We start from the raw sequence: 24,980 nt of genomic DNA, 5'->3' as shown, positions 1-24,980 counted from the left end.
CGTCAGCAAATTTACTTTGCAGATTGGAGCTGTGGATGGCGACACAGTCATGGTATACTGAGAGTAAAGAAGGGGGCTTAGGACACAGCCCTGAGGGGCTCCTGTTTTGAGGGTCAGAAAGGCAGAGGTGTCTGATTCATAATACAATCTGCATTTGTTTTAATGGGCAAAAAATTGAATAGCATACTGCCATATTCTCGTACACTACACCTTTCAATTGTAATTGAAACACTATTTCATAACTGAATTAAACCTCTTTTGGACGTTATGTATAGTCTTGCAAACTTCCTCACATTTTTTAGAATCTTGAATTATGAAAACACCTTTCTTTACTGTGTATTTTGTTTTTTTAATGTAAGGGTGAGAAATACATATCTTTATCTCTTAATTTTTAGCACATATTTAACTCTAAACATATTTAGCACTAAAGATTCTGGTCATCTCAAGAAAATTAATTGTGCAACATGTGGGGTATCAATAGAAGGAATGAAGAGTAAATATGAGGTGAAAGCTCGGCTATTTAAAAATATTGGGCTCTATACATTGTTGTAGTTCAGATCTACTGGTATTTAGACCAGTCACTCTGAACTAAGTACTGGGCTTGTACATGCAGTATGTGCAATAAGTCCAGGGCTTATGAACAAATCTCCCACTAGGATCCAATGGTGAGCACATGATAGATAAAACTTACTGCAGGATCTGAAACCCCATTTATTTCAGTGAGATTCAGGACCTAAGTATTAGGAAGATTTAGGTAAACTAAGTTGTTTTTCAATTATTTTGCATTAGCTTAATGTTTATAATAATTTCTAAGTAATTTTGTGTGTTTACATTAATTTTATTTTAAATATTTTTATCATTCTAATTTTCCCATTAGTTATTTTTACTTTAATAATTTGTAAAAGTCTCTGTAGGTCAGAGACATTTAAAGTTATTGACAACTTTGACAGAAGACAAAACTGTGCCCTCATCTTTTGTCTTCTGTCGGCGTTGGAATTCTGTAATTGATTGCCCATGGCTATGCCAGTGATATACGTTAGGTTGTCCATCATCCACCCCAGGTAAACCAAGCAAGTGGGTGGTTACAAATAGTAACTCTGGGCAGCAGGCCCAATCCCACAAATTAATCTCACAGATAAATCCCAGCCTTTTTGCTATGACTTCAAAACCCCACATAGTTAAATTTGTGATATTTTCAATATAAAAACAAAAACATGATCTTTCAAAGCAAGTTGATTCAATGCTGAATGCCATGAAATCAGGTTCATTTTGAAAGCATTTTAATCTTTAATAAAAATTTATATAAATTAAACACATCCAGTTGGCGTTGGATGTCAGGACCAGTTATGTCATGGTCTTATAGTCTTATGGTTATGAAGTACAATACATGAAAGTTCAGCTTAACAGCTTTTGAGACTACAATTCACTAAGCTAACTTGAAACACTTCAACCTAGTTAGCATTAGAATGTGAAAGTAGTTAGTGTGTTGAATCATTAATGCAAGTGTAAAGAGAAAGGTGGATAAGAATTTTAAGGTGAAGGGAATATGAGGTCATGCTATCGAAGTAGATATGTAAAGGTGGGAAGAGGTTTGTATGGAGCACAGCTCTCTATATGAACTGTACTGTATGTTTCTTTTTGACTTTTAAGTAGCCACTGTTGCAGCTATTCATAACTGATGACTAATTTAATGTTAGCTATAGCTGAATATATTACTGTAGAATTATGTCATAGGAATTGATTCAAGGCTGTCCTAGACATTAGAGTTCAAGAACTTGGTACAGGGATATCACTGGCAAAATCACATTGTCCTTATGATGCAAATGTATGACAATATAAGCCAAAATCCAGAAATTATGTTTATGATTACTGATTAATTTACTCCTGATCGGTAGCACAAAGACCCACAAAACTAGAGAGGAAACATGTCATCCTCCATTCTGAGGAACCATTGAAGAAGAAAGAAGTACATCGTGGCAATATATTTTCAAAATACCACCACAGAATTTAATTTTGAATGCAAAATGTCATGTGCCGCTGGTTTTGGGAATTACATTTCTCGACAGTATTAATTTATATCCTCAATACAATCTAAAGAACTGTATTGTCAGTGGGCTACTTTCGAGGGGATCTCACCTTTGTTACAGTGAGATCCCTTCAAAGCCACGAGCTTCTCAGACAATAAAAGAATGAATAGCAAGATGATCACTTCACTGAATTTGGTTGAGTAATTAATTTTGTCTTAGATTCGGCCACCTAAATTAGCAGAAGGTGAGACCTCCAATACCGCTTAATTCCCCTATTAGTACACTAATTAACCCAGAATACATATTAAGATCTAAAATTGCACTTGAACACACATTTTCCAAATGACAGTTCATCTTCCAAACCAGTTTGCTCAAAAGCACAGTTTATTGAAATTGAAAGAAAACTGCAAACCTTTGGAGTAGAAACTGGCTGATTAGTAATATATGATACATATTAATAGACTTGGTAGTGCAACTGAGCAGAACTTGGCAGTGTAGATTTGGGGCTTGTAGTTTTCTGTTTCAATAGCTCACAGAATTCAGATCCTGGTCAAGAACAATGATTAAATTGTTTCCTCAGGAGACACAGATTTTTTGATGTAGATACATCAGACTGCTGCTCTGCTCAATTACAGACTGTTAAAGGCCTGAAAGAAGTCAGACTGGTCTATAAATGATTCATGGCTCAAGTATGTGGTATGAATGGGCCACAAAGTATCTTTTTTAAAAGGAATTGAGTCTGAAAATCAGCTAGTTTATACGACGAGTGACCAAAATCATAACAGGTGAAACAAGAGGGCTTACATAAATGATGTGTCTAACATAGTCTGCAACAGAATGGAAATGAATAAAATGAGAGGGGGACAGAGAAGGTATTTGTAAAGGATTTTATTCGGAAGCCCCAAGCAATTTGATGAAATTACTATGGTGATGAATTTTATGTAACTAATGATGGTTCTGTCTTATCAGTAACATTTTAAAAATATGAAAGTAATGTTAGAGTATATTATGTATTAAAGCAAAAAGAGCACTTGTGCTTACCATGAGTATAATATTATTACATCTTTCAGAAAAGTTTACGCTTTTTGTGGGCTTATTGTTTACTTCATTGCTTATTGGTATCTGTGTACCGCAAAATAATAAACACCAAATAATCAAAATCATTGTAATAATTTAAATAATTAATGCAGAATCCTTATCAACTAGTTTGCTATGATAGCACTGATAATTTAAAGGTTATCTCATTGTCCATTGTTTGCAATTAATATTGTATTTTAAAGACTTATTTGAAGTACATTGCAGTGGGGAATAATACAGTACCTTGTAAAAGTACTCAGCCACAAAATTATTTTCACATTTTATTGTCTCATTTTCTAAATTTAAAATATATTGAAGTAGGATTTTTTGAGCTAATCTACAAAACATTGTGCATCATATCAAATCAAAAGAAAAAAATCCAAAACCTGTCAAAAATTGTGAGGCTGAAAAAGTATTCATCTCCTTTGTAATTACTATCCTACCCTTTCTCAGGTGCAATGTATTACCTTACCAACTCACCCAATTTGTTGATGTAGAAAATTGGCAGATAACCTGTTTTCAATGAATTCATAGAATAAATATGAATTCATAGAATAAATATCCCCTCTCTCAGTAAGGCTTAACAGTATAGTAGATTTCCAACAATTCAAACCAAAATTAAGACAAAAGAGCATTCAAGACAGGTCAGGGAAAATATAATAGAGGAACACAAATCTGGGGAAGGGTATAAGTCCATTTCAAAAGCACCGAACATAGCTTGGAGTTCAGTATAGTCCATTTTGAAAGTGGAAAAAAAAATGAAACCACAGCCATGCTGCCTAGGTCAGGCTGCCCTTCTAAACTTGGTCACAGGAGAACAATGGTACTCGTAAGAGAGGCTACTGTGACACCAGTAGTCACTCTGAGTGAGTTGCAGAAGTCAGTGCCTGTAACTGGAGATGAAGTTCATGGCTACACAATCTTTAAGGCCTTGACAAAAAGGGTATTTATGGAAGAGTAGGAAGGAAGCATCCCTTGTTAAAAAAAAAATGCATATCCTTGCCTGTAAAGGCATTGCAAAGCATCACTTAGAAGATACTGTAAAGATGTGGAAGAAGGTCTTGTGGAACCTTTTGCCCTCAACACTAAACAGTATTTGTGGCATAAATCTAATACTATGCATTAGCCAGGTTACACTGTCCTAACTGTAAAGTGTGGTGGAGATGGGGACTGGAAATTTGGAAGGATTGATGGGAAGGTGGATGCTACTTAATACCAAGAGATCCTGGATAAAAACCTGCTACCCTCTGCCAGAAAGCATAACTTGCGGAGAAAGTTCATCTCTCATCAGGACAACGACCCAAAGCACACTGCCAGAGCAATCATGGAGTGGCTTCAAATGAAGAAGATTGATGTCCTTGAGTAGCCTAGTCAGAGTCCTGGCCACTTCTCCTCAGACATGCAATGCTCCGACAAGGAGGAACAAGTAAATCTTGCTCCATCATGTTGTGCAAAGCTAAAAGAGACATATCCAAAAAGCCTACTGGCTCTAATAATTGTGAGAGGTGGTTCTACTAAGTACTGAGCAAGGGGCAATGAATACTTTTGAACCGCTGAATTTTGAATTCCTAGTTTTTCATGCTTTATAATTTTCCCTGTTTTTGGGGTCTGTTGTGGGGGGGGGGGGAAGGAACATGTGATTCCCAAATAAAACTTCTTAGTTAAATTGAGCAATCCCTGGTTTAATATTCATTTATGTGAATCAAGGGTTGGGAGGCTGAATACTTTTACAAGGCACTCTTTCCCCATAACAGAAATAATCTAGAACTTTGAGGTTAGTGTACATTTGATCTGTCCATTTATATGATTTCTCTTATGACAAATGAAAGAACTAGAATAAGTAGTTGCATATTGATAAACATGCAAGTTACTAAGAGTTTTTAATTTCTTTACAGCTTTTGACATGAAGAAAGATTTGGAGGCATTAATTGCAGAAGAACGGGCTGAAATCATTTCTAATTATAACAAGGTACTGTACAATTCAGATATTTGGACAAAGGAAATTGCTCCTCTACAAGTTAATATTGTCTTTATGTAAAACAGATATTTGCAAATTGGTATATGTTTAATATCAGGAAAATCACAGTTATTTGAATCTCCTGTATTTTAAGTTCCTTAAAATCAGAAAAAAATGTATTATAGAGTGCTTATTCACTTCCACCCATCTTACTGTCAATATACCATGTCAGCATTCAACAGTGGGAATTGTTGGGAGCTGTGCTTGATGTGGATGTGCAGGGACAAATGAGTCTTGATGTAAACCTCAAAGAGATGAAAGACATTGTCAGGGAGAAATTAAATGATGTAGAAAAATAAGGCGTGTACTTGCCTGAAGTCCACCTGTTTTTACAATTCCAGAGCTCTGTTAGCAAGGCCAGTGCTCCCTTGGCACTGTGCGTTTGCTGTGAAAGGAGAAGTACATGTAACCAGGTGATGGTTGAATATCATTTTTAATAGTTAATGTGCACTATGTATTCATCTTGGAAATGCTAAAATAGCTGCCTGTGCCTTTAAGAGAAAACGGTGATGTCATTTTACATGGGTGGAATAGAACGAAGAGTTGCCATGTTCTAGAAAGGACGATGTTCAAATGTTTTTCCCAGGTTTGGGGAGGAAAGATTTTTGCGAGTATATTGATCAGCACTGGATTGTGTGATTGCGAAGCTCCTTAATCGGCCTACTGGTGTGAGTGAGGAGAACTCAATTCAAGGTCTAGCCTATATGTGTTTGGAAGTTAAACACGTGTGTGCCAAATAATTGCCACTACAGTATTGGTTTTGTATACTTTGTTTTAATTATTTTCATACTGCATACGTAATAAGGGTGTGTTCCAAACTTAAACTGAGATTGTAATAGCAGGAACTGTTTTTAAAATTTATTTTGATACCCTCTTTCTGCAACAAAATACCTAAAACAGATAAAGGAATGTAAGACCCAAAGAAGTATTTGTTCTCCTACGTGTGTTTTTCCCCCAGGCTACAAATTATAATACTTGCAAATATTTTAAGTTTTAAAGTGTAACCACTGTGTTTAGTTGATAAATGAACAGCCCATTTGTATATTGCACATAAAAGCAAATTGCTGATTTAATTTCATATGTATGCATGTGGCCTCCGTTGGTCATGGTCGACCATGGGTACTGCGCCTCTGGTAGTCACTGGTTTGTCGAGCAGCGTTGACTGTGGCTATTGAGCCTAATCTTGGAACGACAGGGTCTGCCATAGTTGCCGCATGTGTTCGGCGTCATGGAATTGTTGCCCACTGTCTGCTGTGCTCTCTGCTCCTCAAACTGACTCAGGATCACTCTTTCACCTTGCTCTAGGTGTTGCTGAAGAGTACCTCACCATTTGTTGCAGTCATCTACTGTATCCTCCCAGCACTCTGTGTTGATTTTTAAGGCTTTCATGTCACGCTTGCAGAGGTTCTTGAAGCGAAGCTGGGGTCTACCAATGTTCCTCTTGCCTGTTGCTAGTTCTCCGTAGAGGATGTCCTTTGGCAGTCTACCATGAAGGAATTCCATAATGATATTACTTTTAAATAATCATTTGGTGTTTGTAACATAGGCTGGCCTCCCTGATCTTAGGGAATAAGAATGTTTGCAACATACTTATAAAATTTAGTTTGGGATGAAGTGGTCCTTTCAGGCATTCCTTTTTTTGAAGACAGCAAGTGCAGCTTATTTGGAGCCATTTAAAAGACAAACAGAATGCAAGCTCATTGTGACTAAATAGAAAAAAAGATTACTGGTTTTTATAAAGTTGCTATCATACTGCGTTCGCAGTTTGCTTAAATCCACAATGTTCTCTTGTTTTGCCAATTAAACATAAGAATGCTTTACTGCAGTGATGCCAAGTCCACCTATAATAGGCAGAAGTGAGCTAGGTGTTCTTAAAGGTGCTTTCATTTTTTGAGTTGCATTCAGAGCCTGCATATCATTGCAGTTTAAGTGTCATCACATCACAGGTTTATCTTGTTGATTTGATGCAGGTCTCAGTGTGTCCACTTATATGGCTGCTACAGTTGTGGACTGCCCTCTTGAGTAGGCTTTCACCGAGTTGGCCATGTTCTGTACTTAATGTTGCTCCACATTTTAAACTCAAATTAATACCCAAATTCTGTGAATTGATAGATCTTCCAGCTGGGATTTTAAAACCAGATGTTCGTTGAGGCCAAAATTGATTTTCTTATGATATAAACCAATAATTGATATGTTATCACTATGTTACAATGCACCTGTGGAGAGAGAATCAATATTTAAGTATCAAATCAATGGCCTCTCAGAAAAAAATAGAAATAAAATGAAGTTTTAGATGCAGGGAAAGAAGCAGACGGAATCTAAAGAAATGGCGAGTACAGGGTGCATGGCAGGAGTGATTAACTAACAGAAAAAGTGATGAAACAAGATGAAAAATAGTGGTGTAGACATTGGTATATAATCTGTGATACAGTAGGTCTGGCAGACTATTTTTTGTCTGAAATTACCAGTAGAGATAAAAAAAAACTGAATGCCGAAAATGTGGCTTACAAAGTATGACAAAGAGGCTCTTTGAAACTGGTCATCTTCATGTTACGAAGGCTGTATCGTGCTTTGTTCTTCTTTGTAACAGAGTCTATGGTTTGTAAGGTGATGTAATTTTCTTCAAACCCACTTTAGGTAATGTTGGAATGGTTTCTGAGAACAAAAATGGAGCATGATCGCTGGATAGGAAATTAAAGTGGTGCACATATAGAAGTTTGGAATCATGCCTGAAGATAAACAGTGTTGTTCGTCTGCAAAACAGTCGTCCAGTCTGTAATTGGTTTTCATTAATATGAACTTCACAAAACCAATTTATCAATATCCTGGAAGTTACCATTGATCAGAAATTCAGCAGGACCAGCCACATAAATACTATGATGACTTCAAGAGTATATCAATGATTAGATATCCTGTAAGTGATGCACATCCTGACACATCAGAGCTTTTCTGGCATCTGCAAGTTAGGAGCATGATGGAATATTCTTCATATACCTGGATCCATGCAGCTCAAACAACACTGAAGAAGCTCAGTACTATTCAAGATAAAGCAACCCATTTGACTGGAACACCATCCACCTTAAATATTTACTCACTCCACCATTAAAGACTGATTGAAATGCAGAATACACCAGGGAAAATATGGTGGAAGAAGTTACTGTCATAACATTTAAGAAGTATTTAGATGAACACCTAGAACAACATGGATAGAAGGCTGAGTGCAAGAAAGAGGAATTAGTATTCATAGGTACTGAATAAGCCAGTATGATCAAGGGTGTGGGGGACAGGGGTGAAAGGCCAGTTTCTGAGTTCTGTTGTTTGATCATTTGTAGGAGCCAGTGCCTTCACTTGGACATCCTGCAGGCCTCTGCATAGTTAAATGCAGATGAATAGAATCAGCATTACTTCACCCTAAATGTGCATAAAATATTTATTTTTACATAAGATTACTGCATGTGGTTAATTCCTCATCAACATTTTTTCCAGTTGACATCTGGCAAGATTCCACAAACATGAGTCATTGCCTTGTTACTACTACTACTACTACTACTACTACATGATAGAGAGAGTTTTTGAATTTTGATTTTCTCAAATGAATAAGTTATTGCAATATGAATCAAATAAGGTAAATGTGCTTTTGTGCAAGCAAATAATTTCTTTTTCAAAGTGGGTGGCAGCAAATTGTCAAGAACAAAACCCAAGTAAGTACAAAGATAAAGAGACCAAATTTAGCATATCTATGATCCCTATTGCTAATCAACTAGCAGGAATATTCAAGGGCATTTTCAACCTTTCACTGCTACGGGTGGAAGTTCCCACTTGCCTCAAAAAGGCAACATTTTTCCAGTGCCTAAGAAGAATAATGTGAGCTGCCTTAATAACTTTTGCCCAGCAGCACTCACATCTACAGTGATGAGATGCTTTGAGAGGTTGGTCAACCTCAGCAAGGACCTAGACACACTGCAATTTGCCTATTGCCATAATAGGTCAATGGCAGACGCAATCTCAGTTGCTCTTCACACGGCCTTAGACCACCTGGACAATACAAACACCTAAGTCAGGATGCTGTTCATCGACTATAGCTCAGCATTTAATACTATCATTCCCACAATTCAGATTGATAAGTTACAGAACCTGGAGCTCTGTACCTCCCTCTGCAATTGGATCCTTGACTTCCTAACCGGAAGACCACAATCTGTGTGGATTGTTGATAATATTTCCTCGCTGATGATCAACACTGGTGCATCTCAGGGGTGTGTGGTTAGCCCACTGCTCTACTCTCTCTATACCTGTGACTTTGTGGCTACGCATAGCTCAAGTACCATCTATAAATTTGCTGATGATACAACCATTGTTGGTAGAATCTCAGGTGGTGACGAGAGTGCATACAGGAATGAGATATACCAACTAGTGGAGTGGTGTCACAGCAACAACCTTGCACTCGATGTCATTAAGACGAAAGTGCTGAGTGTGGACTTCAGGAAGATTAAGACAAAGGAACACACACCAATCCTCATAGAGGGATCAGAAGTGGAGAGAGTGAGCAGTTTCAAGTTCCTAGGTGTCAAGATCTCTGAGGACCTAACCTGGTCCCAACATATCAATGCAACTATAAAGAAGGCGAAATAGTGATTATACTTCATGGAGTTTGGAGAGATTTGGTATGTCAACAAAAACACTCAAAAACTTCTGTAGATGTACTGTGGAGAGCATTCTGACAGGCTGCATTACTGTCTGGTATGGGGGAGGGGCTTCTGTACAGGACTGAAAGAAGCTGCAGAGGGTTGTAAATTTAGTTAGCTCCATCTTGGGTACTAGCCTACAAAGTACCCATGACACCTACAAGGAGCGGTGTTTCAGAAAGGCAGCGTCCATTGTTAAGAATCCCCAACACCCAGGGCTTGCCCTTTTCTCATTGTTACCATCAGGCAGGAGGTACAGAAGCCTGAAGGCACACCCTCAACAATTCAGGAACAGCTTCTTCCCCTCTGCCATCCAATTCCTAAATGGACATTGAACCCCTGAACACTACCTCACTTTTTAAAATATATATCATTTCTGTTTTTGCGTGATTTTTAATATATTCAATATACATATACTGTATTTGACTTGCTTATTTATTTTTACTTTTTTCTATATTATGTATTGCATTGAACTGGTGATGATAAACCTGATTCTGATCACTATTGTGTTTGCTTCAGTATTTCTCATGATTTTTATCAGATTTAACAATGATGCTTACACCATTGTATCAGGTACTTAAAAAAAAATATCCAGTAGATGGGAAGAGGATAACATGGACCATATGAATTGCACAGGTAGAGCATAAGCATGAAAATATCATTGGTGAAATTTGACACAAGCAGGACATTGAATCTTATTTTTGACACCTCAAATTAGGTGCACATGTTAGTCAAATCACATCCAAGATAAGCCAATAGCATTTGTATTGCAGATTTTAAATAAAAGTGCACATATATAAAATAAAAATCCTCAAGGCATCAGTTTTAAAATAAATTAATGTTTCATTAGTTTCCACTAGAAAGATATTTCATTTAATCAGAGATCACAAACTCTTATTAACAATTCCAAATCTAAAATTAGTAAGTCCTTCTGTTTCCAGAATGTTTAGAAGTGATTTTATTGTGTCAGTAAACCACAACATTGGATATTGTTCTCCCATAAAAATATTAATCACTGATTTTTTTATCCAGAATATGAAATGGTGACTCTGACATGGGCACTGAGAAAAGAATATTTACCTTACACTTAATAGTAAATTATGAGTTTTCTAGTCATGGCTACCAAAACAGGTGATACAGCAAAGAAAGGTAGTTGAAAGTTAGTAAAGCGGCATTTGCTAGAAATCCAGAATAAAAACAGAAAATACTTGAGATACTCAGCAGGTCAGCTAAATCTGTGGTTTGCGAAACTGTTAATATTTAAGGTCAGAGACGAATCCGAAGAAGAGTATCAGACTTGAAACTTTAATTTTGTTTCTCCTGCCCAGATGCCGTCAGACCTATTGAATGTTCCCAACATATTCTGTTTGTATAGAAATAATACTCTTCAGAGATTGAACTAATTTAGATAAATGTCTAAATATGGATAGACAATAATTTTAAGTACATTTGACTTGTCTAGGGATGTATGAAGTTACAGCATGGAATACTTATACCCAAAGTCTGAGAAATCAAATCTTTGAAGAATCACACTCCTAACTTACTGCATAGTGATTATGTAGGTAATTGCCAGAAACTTCAATAGCTGCACTGTTGTTGATGTACTGCTGAAATATTTAGCGTTGGTACATATAATCTATCAAGAGTGCAAGCAGAACCATCCATCACTGTCCTACAAGCATGGGGGTTGCTTGCATGATCATTTCAGAGAAATCATGTCAAGTTTCTGATGGAAAAGTCATGATTATTTCTTAGTCCTATTTGATGCTATTTGAATCACATCATCAAGTTCGCCAATGACACGACTGTGGTGGGTCTCATCAGTAAGAACGACGAGTCAGCATACAGAGAGGAGGTGCAGCCACTAACGAACGGTGCAGAGCCAACAACCTGTCTCTGAATGTGAACAAAACAAAAGAGATGGTTGTTGACCAGGAGAGCATGGAGTGACCACTCTCTGCTAAACATTAACGGCTCTGCCGTTGAGATCGTTAAGAGCACCAAATTTCTTGGTGTTCACCTGGCAGAGAATCTCAGCTGGTCCCTCAACATCAGCTCCATAGCCAAGAAAGCACAGCAGCGTCTCTGCTTTCTGCGAAGGCTGAGAAAAGTCCATCTCCCACCCCCCATCCTCACCACATTCTACAGAGGATGTATCGAAAACATCTTGAGCAGCTGCATCACTCCCTGGTTCGGAAATTGCACCGTCTTGGATCGCAAGATCCTGCAGCGGATAGTGAGGTCAGCTGAGTAGATCATCGGGGTCTCTCTTCCCACTATTACAGACATTTACACTACACCCTGCACCTGTAAAGCCAACAGCATTGTGAAGGACCCCACGCACCCCTCATACAAACTCTTCTCCCTCCTGCCATCTGGCAAAAGGTACTGAAGCATTTGGGCTCTCACGACCAGACTGTGCAACAGTTTCTTCCCCCAAGCCATCAGACTCCTTAATACCCAGAGTCTAGACTGACATCTACATCATTTATTATTATATTGTAATTTATCCTCTACTGTGCCTGTTGTCTTGTTTATTATTTATTGTACTGCCCTGCACTGTTTTGTGCACTTTATGTAGTCCTGTGTAGGTCTGTAGTCTAGTGTAGTTTTTGTGTTGTCTTGCGTAGTTTAGTGTAGCCTTGTGTTGTCTCACTTAGACTAGTGTAGTTTTGTGTTGTTTCATGTAGCACCAGGGTCCTGGAGGAACGTTATTTCGTTTTTACTGTGTACTGTACCAGCAGTTTATGGTCAAAATGACAATAAAAAGCAACTTGACTTGACTTGATGCTCATTCTAAATTTGACCCATGGGATCGCAAACTACACAAAATGTATATTGGAAAGTTGAGGTTGATTTTGCAATTCATGATCGATCAAATGAATTAGTGTCTGATGATTGGCTTCTTCAGAATATATCTGTTTGAAAGCTTTATGCAGAGAACAATATTAATATGTTAACTCCTGCATACCATCCAGCCCCTTGCAGTGTAGCTAATCCATTCATCCTGAGAAAAAACTTTGAGTTAAGTTTTCCAAGGTTGTTTGAATTTTGCATGAATCATTGTTTAGTTAATTTCCAATTATTGTATAAAACCACAGGATACATGTCAGCAGAGCTGAAGCTACATCACAGACTCCAAATATGTTTCAGTTTACTGCATCTCAACTTAGAAAAGGATGAAGGGACAACATCTGAAACAAAAGCAAAATCGTGACTCTCATGCTAACAACTCATTGGGAAGAGGCAAAGGAATATGACACCGCCGAGAATGACAAGCAAGCATGACATGCAGAATGTCAATTAAATGGCATTAGTGTGCAGCACTAAGTGACATCCTGCACAAATCCGAAGAAAGGTCAGGATACCCATGTTATTGAAATATTTGCAGCAAGAGGCATACCAGGGTATATTGAAGACATTAGTGTCGATAAGTATATTCTAGAAGACTAATCACTGAAGAGGAAACACACGTCAAAAGCAATTGACATACACAAAATGCTGGAGGAACACAGCAGGTCAGGCAGCATCTATGGAAAGGAATAAACAGGCAATGTTTTGGGCTGAGACCCTTCATCGGGACTGGAAAAAAAGATGACAAGTCAGGATAAGAAGGGGGGGGGAACGGGAGGAAAAAGTACAAGGTGGTAGGTGGTAGGTGAAACTGGGAGAGGGGAGGAGGGTGAAGCAAAGAGCTGGTAAGTTAGTTGGTGAAAGAGATATTGGGCTGGAGGAGGGAGAATCTGATAGGAGAGGGTAGAAGACCATGTAAGGGAAGGAGGAGGAGCACCAGAGAGGGGTGATGGGTAAGTAAGGAAAAAGTTGAGAGAGGGAAATAGGAATGTGTAATGATGAAGGGGGGGGGGGTTCAATTATCTACCACCTTGTACTTCCAGCCTTCTTGTATTTGTGATTCAAAATCAAGTTGAGTCGGGATGTCACACATTTATTCAGATCAAGAAATGACTAGAATACCTAAGACTCAACATAATTAAGAAGTCCAAAGAGTCAGAGAAGGTCAATTAACTAAGCCTCGCTTACACAAATTGTTCTTCAAAGATGGAAAATACAGTAGAATATCTCTGTGTAACTACATGTGCATCTGAGGTAAAGATGTAAATACTTGCCTCAGTGAATACATGTGAAAGTTATTGCTTGTCTTCAGTGAAGAATTAACACAAGCTGTAAAACATCTGGGGTCTTCTAAAGTTTATTTAGTTCAGTTTTCACCATCTCTACAATAATTGACAAGACTACTTTCCAGTGCACTGTATAATCACATGAAGCAATTGAAAAATGTTCATCAATGTGAAGCTGTTGTCCAAAACATTTGTGGGCATGGTTAGATTACTTCAGTGACAAGCATATAGTATTTTTATTAATATAAAAGCTATTGTATTCTCAAATTTGTTGAAATGTATTAGCTAAAACAGCTGCCATGAATGATTTAAGTCCTGCATTCCACAGTCAGTACTGAAGCATAAAAAGACAGAATCTAATTTGCTATCCTCACACAGATCATCATTCCAAAAATTAATGCTTAAAAAAATCTTATTAAAGCAAAATATGAGTAATCTTGTTTAAAGGAATTTTCTAATAAAATACTGAATGGTATATGGAAGCAGTATAAGTTATATTTAAAAGTTGAAATCAAGCTTGCTGCAAATAGAAGTTGGACCAATCCAAATATTTCATACCAGTGTTGTATACACTTACTTCCAAATAGGGTATGATTAAAGCACATGAATAAACTGTACAGTCCTTTCAGAAATTCACTTCTTCCAGCTGGTTCATATCTTGCTTTTCAATATTTTCATTACCATTTGACAGGTTGTTCCATTGATGTGAATTTTTTGCACTGAACATTTCTATATTAACAAAATTTACAGGCTTTAACAATTCAGAGCATCAGAGTCTTTATCAAATTCAGGCCCACTTGTAAAAAAAATATTAATTGTATTAAATTAGATTCTTTTTAGAATGTTAAATTTGAATCTGTTGTTCTAAACTATACTCTTAGAACCCATCAGATCAAGACATTGGACCAATTTAATCCACAAGTCCACTGGCTAAATTACTGGTGTTGTAGTCATTACTGGAATTTTGATTTAGCAATATGAGCTCAAATCATGTGAGAGCAGCTGGTGAACTTGTATTCGGCTAATTAAATACATGTGAATTTTAAAATGTCCTTATCAGTAATGATATGGATGTAAACATTAGATGGTTTTAAAAGCTCATCTGATAGACAAATATCGTTTAGGGAATGAGATCTGCGTATCTAAGATTCATTAGGTATCTAAGCTTACCTAATATAGTTTAGGTATAATGCCATATGTGGTTAACTTTTAGTTCCCATTTGAAATGCCTTTCCAAACTAAGTTCAAAGGCAATGAATTCACAGCTCACAAATAAATGAATAAGAACTAAGCCCAAGAACTGAGAATGAGAACTGGGAAACTGATATGCTTTAATTTTATACTGTATTCCATGATTAAAAAAACTAATTTTTGCATACTTTTGTGAGGTCATAACCTAAGTAATCTCTCTTTGTTGAATTATTGGAGTTTAACTGTAACAGGGTAACAATGGAAATACTCCAACATGTGAAGATAAGATTTTGTTGCCTGGATCAATCCAGAGCAGCTTGTAGTTCATGCAGTGTAGATGTAGAGACTTACTTGTCTTGAGCTGCAGAAAACACAACCTTGCTAGTTGAAGGCAAACAGAGACATTAGCAACCACAGAATGTTGAGGCTGAGAAGCAGAGCTCAAAAACCTCCAGTTGTAAGAGGATCAGGAGGAAGAATGCTACCAGGAAATGTCCCTGTTCAGCATCCACTCTTCTATCCCAGCTGCATGGAGGAAGCAGGCACTGAATGCATAATATACAATCAACTTTAAAACCAGCCTTCTAATAATAGTTCCCAATGCACACCACCTTCCTCTCATCTACAGCTTTTGTGGCATCTAATGCAGTCATAACATGAATTAGTTCTGTATGACTACCAGAGACCCTTATGTGAATAGTACACAGCAAAGTGTTAGACATTACAGTGAATCTTTTAGACTTTTTTTTATTGGGTTTTGGATGTAAAACACCCTAATTAAGTTTCATACTGGATTTTGGTCTATTTTTGGATTTTTATTTTGAAAAGGAACCATATTAGCATTAGCTGAAATATTTTAACATATGGGTGCAATCCAAATTGTGGTCAAATGTATGTTGTCAGCGGTACACTGCGCCGTTAGAATTCACATGCTTCTCTGTCAAGGGAGGTGAGGAACTTTGCTAGATTCATTCCTAGATGGGACATCATCTGTATGCTTCTTAAATACAGGAACGGGTTGCAGATTCAGCAATTTGCAGATGCCCGAACAACAGCCTATAAAATTTTAGGAGCTTAGACTTTGATAGTTATCATGACTCCTATAATCTCTGGAAATGTGCTCATATGTTGCATTAATTGCAGCTAAATAAAGCATATATTCCTCAAGGAGGAACATAAGTTAAATGTTCTGAAGCATCCTCAGTGTATGTGGCTTATGCCCTTCCACCTGCTTCTGCTCTCTTGTCAAGTAGATTGTCTCTCTGTACACACTCCTCATGCTCTCGGATCTGCTGTGCTGCTGTAGAATTATCGTCAGGCCACTCAAATATGAGAGCCCCAGACTTTCACTGGTTTGAAACTGAAACATTTTTTACATAATCAGTGTAGGCCATCAAAAGATGTCAGTCATGAAAAGAAGTAAATAAAAACTTTCTCCAATCAACATTCCCTAATCTAATCAGCAATAAGCCTGCAGGCAGTTGATACTTTCTTTGAATAGCTCCGGCTGATGGGGTCCTTCCTGTTACTGAATGCAAGCTCCATTGTATGAATTTAGCACATAGCTCTAACTTCATCGTTGAGTTCAAATTTAGTAACAGTGATGCTAAATCATGTTTGTACTCTGAGGTTATTATCTGCTTATCCAACATACTTAAGTATGTCTGGATACTGTACTTCGCTGCATCCTTTTCAAACTGTTTCAGGCAGAAATTACACTACAGATGTTCATGGGTACATAATGTAACAATCTGCCAGAAAGTTGGTACTCATAACTCCCAAGCAAGAGCACGACACTGTCAACAGGTTTATAAATATATTAATTGACCTTGAGCATAGTGCTCATTCATAGAATTTTTTTTAAACTTTGCATCCATATCCTAGAGACCTGAGTATTCATGAATACACTTTTACTTTAGCGTGTGCAGGTAATCATTTCTCCAGCTCCCCAACCCTTCGATGTTGTCAGTACAGTGGATTCAGTTAAATGGGCCATTGGTTAATCGAGGCAGCTGTTTATTTGGGACAACTCTTAAAGAACAAAAGCTAATTGAGAAAATAGCCAGGATTCCCTTCCTTTATTTGGGAGACTATGTTGTTTAAAGACACTGTTGCTGAACAGTTTCTAACTAGTGTCAGTCACGTGCACTTGTGTGCTTAAAGCAAACAGTTTTTAAATAGCATCACTTGTGTGTGTTTGTGTTCAAAAACCAGTGAATTTTTTGTCACTGAATATTGCAAGAAGTACGCAGTAAGACAATTCAGAACTGTTTTGCTCACTTCAGTTTCAAGCATTCAGGCTTGGAGATGCCAGAATGAAAATGAAATGTTTTCACTCCTTCAGCAAGTTTGGAACTGTGAAGATTTGGATGAGGCAATTGTCAAAAGCATTTTATGAAGGCAGTCTATTATCTGCACTAGGTGTCTGCACAGATTTTGTTCACTTACAGTCAATCAAAAGAACATGCCGGTACACTGGATGAATTCCGCTGTTGATAACTGTTAGGAAATAATGCACAGTTTTTTAAAACTATGGTAGTTTTAATAGTGTTCTAATTTGTTCTGTGGTTCATTTAAATGGATAATTTCAAAGTTCAAAGTAAATTCGTCACTCGGTTTGTCTTTTTTTTTATACCTTTTTAACTATTTCCATGAAACTTCAGCTAGTTGGGGTAGCCACTTAATTGGGTCAGAATGTACTGGTCCTGATGTGTCCCAAGTAACTGGAATCCACTCTATATGGGTGCTGTTTTCAGCCATGCTTCCAACAGCTGCTAACCTCCACACCAGTTCTAGTCACAAGGCATCTCACTTTTACAAAAGAACAGATAGATAGCACAATTCACTACAATTTTTAAGTTAATAAATAAAATTGACACGGAAGTAATATGTGTATACCCGTAAATGGGAAGAAATGACTGCAAAACTCTACATTTGAGAGCAGCTATTGGCCTGGATGAACACCTAAAACTAGAAAAAGTCTAAATTTCTCAAAGTTCATGGATGCAAATATCTATCTTGAGTTGAATCTGAAGGCTCATGTTGAATAACTTCTCTGTTTATATTTATGCTGTCTTTAATTGAATTAAGTATCCAAGAATGTTCAGACTTCCGGGAACACCAAGGTGAAACAGGAAAATTAAATTGAGAAGGCTGTTCGTGCATGCTTTATTTTTTATTTATTTAGATTTACTGTGGACCAGGACCTTCTTGTCCAATGAGCTGCACCACCCAGCAACCCACCTATTTAACACCAGCCTAATCACAGGACAATTTACAATGTCCAGTTAACCTACTAACTGGTATGTCTTTGGACCCGTGGGAGGAAATTGGATCATCTGGAGGACACCAATACAGTCACGAGGAGAACATACAAACTCCTTGCAGAGTGTACTGGAGTTGAAGTCCAATGCCCCAAGCTGTCATAGCGTTGTGCTTACCACTATGCTATCGTGGCGCCCCCAAGGGGGTCTTCCAGGGTACTGGATTGAGATTCAGTAATTACTTTGCACCATCTGCTAAAGAAGGATTTCATTCCATTGGTCTGTTCTGAATTGGAAGCAGCTACAATTCCTTTCATTATTTGTTATTTTTATCAGCCTTGTTATGCCTCTGATAGTTTCTGTGACTAAATATATTTTATTGCTTTTCACAGGGCAGGCAAGATGGAGCAGCAATTGATTCAGAAGACTTCAATATATATAAAGCTGTAGACAGATTTGGCTTTCTGCAGTAAGTTGTAGAGTTTTTTTCCATTACAAACTGATTATTTGAAGATAGGTTTGTGTTTTAGAAATGTCAGATACATCTTACATGTTAATTGTTTCTGTTTCACTATTATTAAAAGAATGACAATGTTATTGTATATTTTCAGTGAATATGAACTACCCACGCCAACTGCACTGGAGGAGAAGGTAAGATATGTAGCACAGTTGCAGCACAATTAGTTAACTATTACTGCTCAAATCTGCATTGATCCATTAATAAAACTGCTCCTTTTGCCACATAGGGAAAGACATTTCTGCCCAGTTTTGTTCCCATTTAGTAGAATTAAATGTGCTATGCAGTAATAAAAGTATATTGTGCTCTTCCACAAATTAATTGCTGAAATACTGTAAACAAAGCTTGGTTGAAAATTGTGATTTATTGATCAGTTCTTTGGAATAGTAAATTAACTTTTCCCATAACTTGGATTTTTGCTTTCTGCTGTTATTTCAAAATTTTCTAAATAAGAACTAAGTACCTTGCTGCAGGTATGGAAGGGAAAATTAGAAGTTGATTGAACTTGAACAACCCTTTGGCATGTACCTAACAACTAGTTACAGGGTATTCAGGAACATGTATTCTACCCATTTTATCATAAGCTACAGGAAGCATGTCTATACAAGTTTGCACAATGTCTCCAGAACAAGCAAGATGATCTATTGACTAATGCTGCATAAAGATAGTCAAGAATGTTGAATGGAACAATGGAGCATGGAGGGGAGATTTCATTTAAATATAAAATTTGGTAGTAGTTTGTAAATTTTAAAACCCATGCTAGGATCAACTATGGATATTTCTCTAAATGCATCTTCGCTCGCAGAATGTTGAAGTGATCTAAGTTTTAAAAAATGTTTCAAAACATTCCTTTTTAATTTCTTCTGAATTTCAATAGTTTTTGTCCAGATCAAGACAAAAAAGGATTAAACAATTATGACATGTCTTTAATAGCATTAGAATAAATTCTGATGTACTGCTTTAATACATCGATATATTAGTCACTGCAAACTTTGTTTCTACTATGTTATTTTTCTTATACACAATTAGAAAAATAAATAAATGTGCTGCAGTTTTCTTCTAATCATATTTGTATTGTAGTGGTGTTTTTGATTTTTTTTGCAGCTTAGGAGGTAAGTAGACAACGTGGCTCTTGATATATACAGTTACTGTACGTGGTTTTGAAAAAGCTTTTGATGAACTTAAAAGATACTGATATTTTATTAAACATAACATATTCAATCAATGCATAGCAGTTACAAAGCTATGAAAATGTCAAAACATATAGCTGAAGTTGTGTATATGTATAAAGAAGAGACTTAAAAACAGAAAATCATGAGAAAAACTCCAGTCGAGTTGAATATATATTGACATGTGATTACCGGGATATAGCATGATGCTCACATGATGGAAGTAATGTAGAGAGAAGCCATAGGCAATTAAAAGTATGAATTATGAGTGTTTATTTTTCAGCCTGGTAAGCTGCTTTATGGGAGGTATAAGTTTTGGAAATGGTAAAGAGAAATCTAAAAAGTAGTTGCAGAACTAGTTAATATACTGTATGCTTTAGAAGAGTAAGATATAGATTTTCATAGTAACTGATGCATAAATTGGATGTATGAATCTGGAATATTTTATTAAACTTTTGATACTGTAAGGAAAAAGCACAATTTTGTGAAGGGATGAAATGAACTAAATGGTTTTTGTTATTCATAACAACATTGCCCAGAAAGTTGAACCCAGTATTATTTGGCATTGATTATTGCAATGATTTAAAATACAAAAAATATATAGCCACTGCCCTGAAAGCTAATTGTAACTAAACCATGCACACATTTGTTGTGTAACACTTTTACTTTTGTCTTACAGCAAAAACATGTGGAAATTGAGAGAATACCCAAATGGGTAAAAATGGTTAAGAAGTGGGACAAATACAGAAACAGTGACAAGGTAAGATTAATAACTTGAAGGTCAGGAGCAATAAATCAGAATTTGCATTTTTATGAGACAGTGAATTTTGAAATCAAAATTGCCAAATTTATCCAAAATTCACTGACTTATATTGCAATAAAGTAAGCAATAATTCAAATATATCTGGTAAAGTACTATCACTATTTAGAGTCCAGATTTCATGCTTTAAAATGCACATACTGATTTAATCTCATATATCATAAGACTCCTGCCTCTGGTCAGTTTCTGATCATAACAAAATATAATATTGATTCATGTAAACAATCTATGCTTATTTATTAAACACATGTCTCCCAAGATCAGTTGTAATCAGTATGTCTTTTATAGCCATCACATTTCCCCTATGTCCACTTATGTTCAACAGACTTGTCACCCCTCCCTGGAAATTACATTGTGAAAAAGTTTATGGCTTGCTTTTTTTATCCCTTCATCTTGAGATAGATGGGCAATGGACAGGTCACAACGAGCCATTTTTTTTCCTGGTATACCTCCATCTGATTTGTACTACTTGAATGTCCTTGTATTGCTTTCGGCTCTGATTGAAATGGAATTACGACAAAGTCTGCTATAATTCTGTGACCTCCACTGAGGAGAGAGTGACTTAAAAACTCTCTAATAGGCTTTCTTTTTCTTATTTGCATTACTGAGCCTTCTAGTACAGTTGCAGAACCAAAAACCTAACTGGTCTACCACACTCCTCAGTGCCCTACCATTCACTGTGTAAGACCTACCTTGGTTGATCCTCCCAAAGTGCAACACCTCACACTCGCCTGCATTAAATTCCGTCTGCCATTTTTTAGCCCATTTTTCCAGCTGATCCAGATTCCGCTGTAAGCTCTGATAGTCTTCCTCGCTGTCTGCCACACCCAGAGTTTTCGTGTCTGTAAATTTGCTGATACAGTTAACCACATTATCATCTAGATCATTGATGTAGATAACAAACAACAATAGACCCAACACCTAACCCTGTGACACCCAAAAGCAAATGGTCACAGGCCTTCAGACAGAGAGGCCACATTTAGATGGAGATGTAACGTAAAGAATTTTACTCCTCGTGTATGTGAAGGATGTAAGAAATAAAGTCAATTCAATTCAATTCAATTTACTACCATTCTCTGGCTTCTCCCACAAATCCAATGTCTTTGCTTTTCAATCTCTGTCCTTAATGCTGATTTGTCACCATTTTTGATTCTGCCCATGACAGTGATGTTGTCTGCAAACTTAAATATGGCTTTGGAGTAGAGGAGGGGACTAAGTGCACAGGCTTGTGGTTCATCTGTGCTGATGAAGATTGTGGAGGAGATGTTTTTGCAAATCTGAACTGACTGCGGTCTGCAAATGAGGAAATTGAGGATCCAGTTGCACAATGATGTATTAAGGGCAAGGTCTTGAAGCTTGTTGACTGGTTTGGAGGAGATGATAGTATTAAGTGCTGTGCTATAGTCGACAACAAATATCCTGATGTATCCTTCATTATCCAGATGTTTCAGGCTGGGTGAAGAGCCAGTGAAATGGCGTCTGCTGTTGATCTGTGGTGACAGTAGGCAAATTGGAATGGATCCATGTCAATTCTCCGGCAGGAGTTGATATGTTTAATCACCCACCTCTCAAAGCACTTTATGACAGTGGATGTAAGTGCTACTGGGTGATAGTCATTGAGGCAGGTTACAATGTTCTTCTTAGGCACTGGCATAATTGAAACAACCTTAAAGCAGCTGGATATCTCAGACTGCCAAAGTGAGTGGTTAAAGATGTCAGTGAACACTCCATCCAATGATTAGTACAGGTCTTTAGTACTTGGCCAGGTACCCCATCAGGGACAGATGCTTTACGTGGCTTCACCCTCCTGGAGCATCCTCTCTTGTCAGCGTCAAAGACTGAAATCACAAAATCATCAGGGGCTATGGGAGTTTATGAAGCTTTCTCCACGTTTTGATGGCCAAAAAGAGCATAGAGGTCATTGAGTTCATCTGGGAGTTGTCACCTAAGTCGCTTGGTTTCACTTTGACCTTGTGATTACTCAGGTGTTTGGTCGTGCATTCAAGCCCTTCCACAGTTGTTGAGCATCCTTCAGTCCTTCAAATCTGGTCCAAAATTGCCACTTTGTATGTGAGATGGATTTCCAGAGATCATACCTAGACCTCTTGTATCTATCTTGTTCGCCAGACATGAATACCACTGATCTGGTCCTCAGCTAGTTGTGGATTTCATCATTCATTAAGGGCTTCTGGTTGGGGAAGACCAAATAATTTTGTGGGGAGAGGCTTGTCTATGACTGTATTTATAAACTTGGTGACACCATGGTTTATTCATTTATATACTCTGGGAGTCCTTGAACACGGCCCTGTCCACCAACTCAAAACATTCCTGAAACCACCCCTTTCCCTCCCGCGTCCACTTCTTAAGTTACCCCAACATGCCATTTCACTGCACCCAAATGCCCCTTTCAACAACCAGAGTCAATAGCTGTACATTTTGGGCCTATGTTGCTAGTTTAGGAAGGTGCTTAAACCATTGAAGGCTTTGGGCTATTTAAAAATCATTATTAGGGCAGATGTGTAGTCTCAGTTTCCAGCATTCAACTTGCAATGTATTCTTGGCTGCTTTTTATACTCTACTGTGAAATTTCTTTCTATTTCTGTTAATAGAACCAAATTTCAAAGGTGAGGTACATCAAACAGAAGCTGTGTCTTTGCATGTGGATCTTAAGTGACTAATGGCATATTTCTGCACTGTGTTCTCCTTGAGTCCCAAATATAATGGAGGAAATTTTATCTTTGAATAAGATACAGAGATTCATGACCAGGGTAAAACCAAATTTCAAACCCATTGAGAACAATTGAGACTAATATTACATATATTGAAGAAATGAGAAATAGTAACTGAAAATGTTGGAAAAAATGAGTGGATCAGGTTACATCTGTGGAAAGAGAATGAGAGTTATCATTTTAGGTCAAAGACCTTTCATCAGAACTGAGATAATTAGAAAAAAGTTAGTTTTAATGTGCCAAGAAGTTGGACAATGGAGGTGTCCCTTATGGGGCGAGGCCAGGGTTACTAAAGGTCTCCTGTTTTATACAGGCCTATTTGGTTGATAGGCTAATGAGAGAACTGAGAGAGAAAATATACAAAGGATCATATTAAAGTTATGAAATGCATTTTGGGACTTTTACACAAAATTAAAACCAAAAGGAAGATGCTGAAAGCACTTATCAGATCTGACAATGTCTGTGGAGAGAAAAAAAAACTTAATTGATATTACAGTTAGATAATCTTACTGAAGAACTGGCCAGTTTTGATATGAGCAGAAAAAGCAAGCTGACTGAATTGTTGTATTTGTTATTGAACCCCAGAGGACTCAATTACAAATTAAATGGAAGATGAGATGCTGTTACATTGCACCTCAGTAGAACATTGCAAGAGACCACACTGAGATAAGTCAGAATGTGAGTGGGATGGAGAATTAAAGAGGCAGGCAACTGGAAGCACAATGTTGTTCCTATAGACTGAATGTAGCTGCACTGCAAAGTGGGCACCCAGTCTGAATTTGTTTTCTCTGGTGCAGAGGAGAACAAGTTGTGAGCAATGCTCTCATCTGAAGAAGCACGAATGAATTACTGTTTTACTTGGAAGGACTATTTTGGTCCTGATGGGGATGGGTGAGATAAAAGAGAAAGTGTTGATGTCATGTGTTTAGGGAAGGTGGAAGAGTTAACTAGTGAGTCAAGAATGGATCAGTACCTTCCAAATGCCAAAAAGAAAAGGGAAAGTAATTCTGGGAGCTGAACTTGTTGAAGGTGACAGAAGTGCCTTCATCCAAGTCATTATATAAATTGTAAAATGTTGAGGTTCTGGGACTGACTTTAATGGCATTGCTTGTTATACCTCACCAACAGCAAAACACTACTCTTTGTTTTCTATTAGCCAGCCAATCTTCTATCCATGCTTTTATGTTTCTTTGTATATCATGAACTTTTATTTTACAACAACCTTTGACATAACACCTAATCCAATCTAAATATGATTATGAAGACACGTAGTCCTCTTTTATTGTCATTTAGTAATGCATGCATTAAGAAATGATACATTATTTCCTCCGGTGTGATATCACAAAACA

At 37.2% G+C, this 24,980-nt stretch overlaps 1 protein-coding gene across 1 annotated transcript in view; it reads left to right on the top strand.

The window, feature by feature from the left end:
• Positions 1–24,980, top strand: part of LOC140205539 (uncharacterized) — a 181,332-nt gene that overhangs the window by 65,749 nt on the left and 90,603 nt on the right. Inside the window, exons 2-5 of the mRNA XM_072273156.1 lie at positions 5,000–5,073; positions 18,789–18,865; positions 19,008–19,047; positions 20,762–20,842. Coding sequence (XP_072129257.1) covers positions 5,008–5,073; positions 18,789–18,865; positions 19,008–19,047; positions 20,762–20,842 — 264 coding nt within the window. The 5' untranslated portion in view covers positions 5,000–5,007. The remainder of the gene's footprint in view (positions 1–4,999; positions 5,074–18,788; positions 18,866–19,007; positions 19,048–20,761; positions 20,843–24,980) is intronic.

Source organism: Mobula birostris, chromosome 11 (assembly GCF_030028105.1).
Source record: "Mobula birostris isolate sMobBir1 chromosome 11, sMobBir1.hap1, whole genome shotgun sequence".
NCBI classification, from domain to species: Eukaryota; Metazoa; Chordata; class Chondrichthyes; order Myliobatiformes; family Myliobatidae; genus Mobula; species Mobula birostris.
The sequence above is the reverse complement of the archived record's forward strand: the minus strand, read 5'-3'. Positions and strand labels throughout refer to the sequence as shown.